The sequence below is a fragment of the Corapipo altera genome, unplaced genomic scaffold (genome assembly GCF_003945725.1).
Source record: "Corapipo altera isolate COAL_440 unplaced genomic scaffold, ASM394572v1 49, whole genome shotgun sequence".
NCBI lineage: Eukaryota > Metazoa > Chordata > Aves > Passeriformes > Pipridae > Corapipo > Corapipo altera.
Genome location: NW_020884879.1, coordinates 20,667,494 through 20,675,443, shown reverse-complemented (window position 1 = coordinate 20,675,443; position 7,950 = coordinate 20,667,494). Strand labels below are relative to the sequence as shown.

Here is a 7,950-nt window from a genome sequence, read left to right as displayed (position 1 = left end):
TAGCCCAAGTAGCCACTGGCTTAGCAAAACTATCTGCCTACACTTGACCTTCACACTTGAAGAAATAATCCCTGACTTTTTTAGGACAACTTACAGCTAATATTGGGACCATAACCTCAGAAAACTGAGATGTTTCCCACCACTGACTTTGCTTTTTAAAAAACTTTGATCTGAGGTGCATATGTGAGGTAGGAAGGGGAGAGGAACAGGAAAAGCCAGTATTAACTGCTTAATTAATTAATTAACAGTGATTGCAGTCAGAGTAGGATAACAATTTTGAAAGAAATCATATAACCAAACCATAAGAGGAAAATCCTTGATAGTATGAGCACTGTACAGAGCCAGTATACTCTCCCCAAAGCACAGGAACACATTAGTGTTCCAGGAAAGCTCAGTCAAGATTTCTCGAACATGATGGAATATCAAATCTAAATTACTAAACGATTTAATTTTCTACTCCTTTACCACAGTTCACCACTGGGTGAAATAATCTTACACCTAAACCCTCCCCTCTACAAACAAAAAAATAACAACAGTCCCTTCCCTGGAAACAGCAGAACTACACCAATTTGAGAAGATAGTGAGATATAAAGATATAAATTAGACACTGCTCATGACCTTAAATGAACATGTGTTGGGAGTGGATATGGAAATTGCTTCTCTTTCAGCAGGTTTTTCTTGTACATTCAGTTTGCTGAACATGTTTTTTTTCATCCCTCCAAAATATTTTCAAAAACTAAATGCCAAGAACTAAATGCACTAAAATGTCACGACAAAACTTGTCTCTTTAATTCATATTTCTGTAGCATTATAAAGCAGTCTTGGCTGGATAATACATAACTTCTTTTTCAGTTTTTCTCAGAAGTCTTATTTTCTGCCATCTTACGTGATATAGTGAACTACAGAATTATTCAATCCTCAGGAAAATTATTTTACACTGATGAAAATATTGTCTATACACACTCATAAGGAGTGAAATTTTTGTCTTGCATAATAAATAATAGAAGGAAACTGGAAATTAATTATATTTTCAAGTCTTGAGCATAATAAATCCTGGTTTGCAGTACTATAAAACAATCGTCTTTTTAAGTATATGGCCTAATCTAACACAAACAGGTTGTATATTTGGTAGTTCCGGGTCACAGTACACTTAAATTGAAGTTACTGGCAACATAGGCTGAAGTAACATCAAAATAAAGCAAATAAATATGTGAGCATAAGTAGTTCTGGAGAACTAGCTCTAAAGAATTCCAGTTTCCTGTTGATCTGCCTCCTACCATTGGTCAGCTTCTGTGCTTAAGATAACTTCCTCTGTGTGCCAAGAGAGCTAATGATGTTTTTCTTCCATTTACTGTTGAACAAAATGTCACTTCCACGTGCAGTCTTTCCATCATCAAGGTACTTTAATGGTCTATCTCCTTCATCAGACCACCTATTTTCATGACATTTGTGGAAGAAAAATTATCTTTGGGACCTGTAGCCTCTACTTCATGTTTGGCTGAATTTGGAGAGTACAGACACAAACACAGACTTTATAAGCCTTGTTTCCAAAGGAAATCACTCTAAAAAGATATTCTTCTGCCTTTTCTTTACAAGAAGTGATCTCATTGTAATCAAAACGGATGTCCTATAAAAGACAGTGGAAGGTTTTTCCATTCAAACAAAAGACAAACAATTAACACTACCCAGTATCAGAAGAATAAACAAGCAGTTGTAAGTGATAGACCAGTGACCTCAATGAAGGCGTAATACTGTTACAGCAGTAATGTTGTCTGTTTTGGAAGGGAGGCAGGATTTTCATATCCTGCCTTCACCACAGATTGTTGCACCCCTTCTACAGCTACTACTTAATGTATTTTTGATCCAAAACTTATTCAGTTCCTTATTAGATCAGTTTGTTTTCCATTACTATTATTTCTGTGGGGAGATTTCTTCTGTTTATAATATCCTGTATGGGAATACAGCATAGATCTTTAGGGTTCACATGAAAGTGAGGAAAAATACTAAATGAAGGTAATATGAATTAATTGCCCAACTCTAAAAGGAGTCATGGGAAAAAAATTGCAAGAAACATTCTCCAGCAATAAATGCTTACAGTTGACATAATTATAGCAAATGACTCTTAAATAGTCATGAAATTATGAAAAGGATAAATAAATGGTGCAAGGAGTCACTTTCCATGGTTGGCAGGATGAACAAAAAAGAATAGATTTTTCTGCTATTTGGGTAAGCTCAGTAATATGGTAAATGCACTGAGCAGCTAAAATAGCAGAAGTAGCCATGGATTCTGCAACAACTATGCTGCAAACTGGAATTATGCAATTGCACAATCCCCCAGGTTTCTGAATCTCATGAAAACCTCCCTGTCACCAAACAGTTTCACTTTTAGGACATGTTTGTCAGATATCACACAAATTCACCTAAACCTTTTTACTTTTGTCTCATCTGACATATCTTTGGAAGAACAGTAGCATTATAGGCTCTGTTTCCCAACTAGTGTAAAAGTAATACTCAGGACACTGATATTTCTGATTATTTATTATGGCACCTCAAAACATATAAACTCTATTGCTAGGTGTTTCAAATGAGTCTTAAAGAAATAAAATGAGTTTTTAAGGCAGTATTTTAGAAGATTTTGGTTAAGAATTTTTAGAATGTTACTTGACATAAGAGTTTTGCTAGGAAAACAAAGAGTCTTCTTAAAATAAGGTTTCCTTTCAATAAAGCATGTATGTGTTTGCCTGTTTATCACGTTTTTTGGCTTATCAATATATATATTTTGAGATAAGTGTGGTTTTGAAACATGAGAAAACAAATTAAACCTGAAAATACATTCCTGTACTTAAATACATAAATCTCATATTTATATCCACACATTGCTATTTACTTTGTAACATGCAAGTTTGAAAAAACTCCATAGCCTGACTATTAATGCCTTTTCTATTTCAGATTTTACTATTTTAGCAATTAAGAATTTAGGCCAAAATTTGGCTTACTATTAATTATATTAACTATGTAACTTTCATTATCTTGTACGGAAGGATGTTCGTAGTAAAGCCTAAAACCAAAGTCATTTTTTTATAAAACCTCACTTTAAAATTCCATTAGAGTAAAAACATTTTCACTTCATATATCTGACAATTTTATTTAATAGCCTCATGAGTTCATAATAGTTACATAATAGTTACATCACGGCTTTTAAAAAGAATTGCACTCAGCTACTCAGTCCATTGAAATACTAGAAAACAGGGAAAAGGAAAATATGGAGTGAAAAGGAGCTCTGTCCACTGAACCGAGTTGTTTGCAGTAAGTTCCTATTGAACCAGATGATGTCCTCATGCTTTCTGGTAGACTCTAACACACTTGACACCATTCATGTCACATTCCTAGAAGATAAAGAGATGGATTTATTAAATTTGCCTCAGTACAGACTATAAGGAAAAAAAACCTTTTAGAGTTACATTTCAGGCTACTGGGCAGCAGCACTCGGGGATCAGAAAGCAAGACTCAACTCACCACCACCAATTGTCCATCCACTAGCTTCCTTGTTATTATGGTCTTCTTGCCATCCCATTCCTGCTCCTGAATCAATGACCCATCATCTTTTAAGCTGACAAGGGTCTGAAAGAAGAACCTGAACATCAATATTTTGCCATGACATCTGATGGACACTGAGGCTTTCCAATACCTTATTCCAAATGAAAGATTCCCACCCCAACTCACTTAACAATAATTTTGTCATTGACATCTACAAAGCCAGGAAAGTATCTTAAATGTTTTATTGATCCTCTCCTTTTCATAACTCACTGCTCAGTCACATTTCTGCATCAGACAGATCTTTGACAGTACTCACAGTTTCAATTAACAAGAGCAGATGTCCTCTGTTCATCTCTTTGTACATGGGCTTTGAGCATTTGTGTAACATTTATCTGATCTTGCAATAATAGATGAATTGAGAGTATGTGCCTGGAGGGAGGGGGGTGGTACACAGAGAGCACTCACACTAAGGAAATGAGACATTTTTGTTTTACCTCCTTTTGGATAAATATTCTCCCTACTCGGTGCAAGGAGAAGTGCTTTGCTTTGTCAAACTGGAGATTAGGGACTGTGATTCAAAGGGCTGCCTTGCATGTCTCTGATCCCACCCCACACTGAACCAGGCTCTCTTGTTATGCAAATATGAGACTGAGCCGTTAACCCTAGGGCTGAATTGCCTCTGATTAAACATCAATGGCATTTTTTCCACAGGCTTCAAATGAAGTGGTGTTTGGCTTTAACAGGGATTTAGAGGTCTGTTAGTTTTACTAAAAAAAAAATGCTTCTCCTACAAAATGAAAACAACAAAATACACAAGACCATTGATTTCAGCATTTTCCCTCTTTGGAATTCACTTAATGCATGTAAAAAAAAAAAATGAAAAAAGAATTTATTTATTTCAATGAGACTTAAAGAGACAGCCCCACATCAAATAACGCATTGTTAGTGCAGATGTCAAAATTGATTTTAAAATAGTATTTCCATCTGTAAAACACCCAAAGAATTGTGCTTTTTCAATAAAGTCTAGTATACTGACCTGAGTTTTCCTGCCATCTAATGTATTTTCTTCAAATTTCTCACCAAGCTTGAAGCTGACCTGTGAAGTTTTGAAGGTGCTTTCTGTTTTCATGGTGATTGTGTCCCCATCCTTAATAATGTAAACATCTGGTTTGGCCATGCTTCCCATTTTTCTCATGGCCATACCCACACCTGCAAGGCAAGAGGCACAGTGTCACGAAGTCAGTTAAACACTCAGGCTTAGGGCCACACAGGAATTCAAATACCTAATTCCCATTTAATTAGGCACTTAGGTACACTTGAGAATCAAAGCTCAAGAGCAACAAAGAAAAAGGATGTTTTAAATTATCCAGTGATGAGGAAGGAAAAAAAGCTTATTCCCTTCAAGTTCTGAGCGCTTTAAAAAATTATACAGATTATTTTTAATTGACAGATGAATACACTTTATTTCAACTCACTCAAGAAATACCCTTCCACCACTTTGTACACAATTGCCAACATGCCATTTTTAATAAAATTTCATATTCTACATCCTGTATACAAAGTATTGAGTTGTGAATTAGAAAACCACTATCATGCAAAACAGTGCTTACACATATGCACACACACAAAAAAAAAGATCACAAAAGAAATGAAGAAATAAGCTTTGTGAATGACTGAAAATTCATCAAAACTGTTCAGCAAAAGAGATTCACCCTGTTTCAGCCCATGCATGCACTGTTTCAGGGGCTTTGAATCTTCTTGATCTGAAGGATTAAAATACAAATAAGAGGGTAGCAGGCAACGAATGTGAATCCATCAATCTGGAATGTGCAGATCTAAACAGAGAACTGATATGCAATGAAATGGAGCCAAAGTGCCACCAAGTCAATGAGTGCCTGGGCTCCACAGCTGGGGTAGTTAGAAAATCTTGTCATGCATCAGCACAATACTCCCCCGGGCTTGCACAGGATACCTGGGTGAGGGATGGGTCCACAAAGCAAAGATTGGTTTCTTTGAGAGGTGGTAATAAAGTACTTTGCAGACACTACTTCTCCAGACTCAACTGAGATTCCAGGAGAGAGCCTTAAGCTTGAGCCCACAGAGAAACACGAGTCATCCTCAGTCCAGCTTTTCTGACCAGAACTGGAAACTATTGCCACGGTGACCCACCCACACCCCCCCATTGTTGTCACCCCAGCCCGGGGTCATCAATGAGTTATTTGATCAGCTACAGGTTGGAATGGAACCAAATAGAGATGAGCTGCATATGTTTTCCATCTGGCAAGGAGTGAAATTCAAACTTCTTTGTCCTCAAATGTTCTTTTACACTGACTGAGCAGAATTTGCATGATTTCATTTATGGTGCATCAATAGGATCAAAAGCAGAGAGTTTTCTAAATAGCCAGAAAAGGTGAAAAACTGTAAATGTTTCCCTAAGTGTGACTTGGAGTAAATTTAATTGCCTAAATTGTAATTGTAAAAAGGAAAAGTGACTGTTTTACGATTGCAATCCAAAACCAAACAACACTCAAGCTGCTGCCTATACAGGGAGGTGCTCTGCAGTTGCAGCACTTAATTTCTACTTTGAAGTTGCGACCTAGGTCTGGTTGTTTTACATGAGCACCATGGCATCCTAATCCATGGCTCAACAGAGCTGAGCTTAAAATTCTTGATTTTCCTCCAAAGTCTCCCAAAGGCCTCAGTTCAGAAGAGTTTTTCACATCACAGCTATCACATACTGACAGGTCTCTCAAAATATAATTACAGCCACCACTGTCTGCAGAGTGTGCACAGCCATCAGTGTCTGCAGTGACACCTTTTGTATTTTGCATGAAGAGCACAAGACCTAAATTCCTTCCTCTCCTCCCTCTAAATACATGGCTACCTTTTCTGCCTCTTGAGAAAATATCCTGGCTTTCATCAGTGAATAAATTGCAGAAAATAATAGCTCCTGGTCTATACAGACACTGCCAGGTATCTATCACCTGGCAGCCAGGACGCTCACAGGAAGGTAGTAAATCTGAGCTTGCAAAGGAGGCTCCTGGTCTGTTAGGTCTATTCTTCATTTGGTAGCTTCGTGTTACAAAATGTAGGGCAAACCTGGACGCAGGGATAGCATTCCAGGACCATCTCCCTCAGATAAGGGTGCCGCTACCCACAGGAGAAAACAGTCAAATAGCCTCCGCCGGGGCAGCCTGCTGCCAGCCACCCATAGGCAGCTGATCCAGTTAGGCTTTCTCTGGAGGAGACAACCAAGGTGACTCCACGAGGAGGCAGCCCCGGCTCAGCAGGTCTGTGTGGCCGCCCCTGGCGCGATGAGCCAGCCCGGCTTAGGCAGCAGCGCTGCCGTGCGGCATCTGCGACCCGCCGCCCCTCCAGGGCCAGGGCAGCGCCCACCCCCCGGGCGCCCGCCCCGGGCATTACCCGGAGAGGGAGGAGCGAACCGGTCTAATCTCAGCCGGACTGCTGGCACGGGTTGGTAATCCGGGGTGCTGCGGCGGGAGGGGGCAGCGGGGAGGGCGCAGCACAGGCGGCGGGAACGTGCCTGCCGCCACTGACACCTGGCTCCCAGCAATTTTTACGGTGCAAAACATCGTGCCGACATCTTTAGGACGGGGAGCCGGAGGCGGCAGCTCTCCCGGGAAGAAGGGTCTGCTCCCGGCCAGCAGTCCCTCCCAGGCGCCGGGGGAGGGGAGCGCAGAGTCCCCGGTGCCGCATCCCGGAGCATCAACCCCGCAGCCGACGCCCACTCGTGGCTCACGGACGGGCCGCACCCCACCCGCAGGCCCGGCTCCAGGACCGCGTTCGCCGCGGACCTTGGACAGAGCCTCGCCGGCCGGCAGCCACGGCGACAGCGGCACGTCCCCGAGGCGGCATCGAGGCATCCATCCATCCCTCCATCCATCCGTTCCTCCCTCCCTCCCGAGGGCAGGTAGCTGCCGGCTCCTTACCCAGCTCCTTCATGTACTCTTCGAAGCCTTCGCTGGAGATGAGGCACCATTTGCCTAAAAACGGGTCGATAGCCATGGCGGCGGCGCTGGAGCTGGCGACGTCCCTGGAAAAGCGTGGAGACAGAAGGACGAGCTGCAGCGAGGCTGCGGTCGCCTTTATAGCGGGGCCGGCAACATGTGCTGCCGGGAAGAGCCAATGGGGCTCCCGCCGCGCCCCGGCTCCTTCCCCGCCGAGCCCCCGCCCGGCGAGTCCCGCCCGCGGCAGCGGCGGCAAGAGCGGGCACGCCGGGATGCAGCCCGCCCTTCGCCCGCACACGTACACGCACGCACACACACACATACATATACACACACACACACATACATACATATACACACACACACACATACATATACACACACACACACATACATATACACACACACACACACACACACACACACACACACACACACACACACA

At 41.9% G+C, this 7,950-nt stretch overlaps 1 protein-coding gene across 1 annotated transcript; it reads right to left on the bottom strand.

Moving 5' to 3' along the window:
* Positions 1-2,520: 2,520 nt before the first annotated feature.
* Positions 2,521-7,780, bottom strand: FABP5 (fatty acid binding protein 5). The gene is made up of 4 exons (XM_027638779.1): positions 7,488-7,780; positions 4,574-4,746; positions 3,517-3,621; positions 2,521-3,386 (listed from the first exon to the last, which is right to left on the bottom strand). The coding sequence occupies exons 1-4, from the start codon at positions 7,561-7,563 to the stop codon at positions 3,336-3,338; spliced, it is 405 nt and encodes a 134-aa protein (XP_027494580.1). The 5' UTR covers positions 7,564-7,780; the 3' UTR covers positions 2,521-3,335.
* Positions 7,781-7,950: the final 170 nt, after the last annotated feature.

Coding starts and splice junctions, on each gene's coding strand:
- FABP5 (XM_027638779.1), bottom strand. CDS start 7,563: ATGGCTATCGACCCGTTTTTAGGCAAATGGTGCCTCATCTCCAGCGAA. Junction 4,747..7,487: donor AGAGTACATGAAGGAGCTGG/GTAAGGAGCCGG, acceptor CTTGCCTTGCAG/GTGTGGGTATGGCCATGAGA. Junction 3,387..3,516: donor TGGATGGACAATTGGTGGTG/GTGAGTTGAGTC, acceptor TTTATCTTCTAG/GAATGTGACATGAATGGTGT.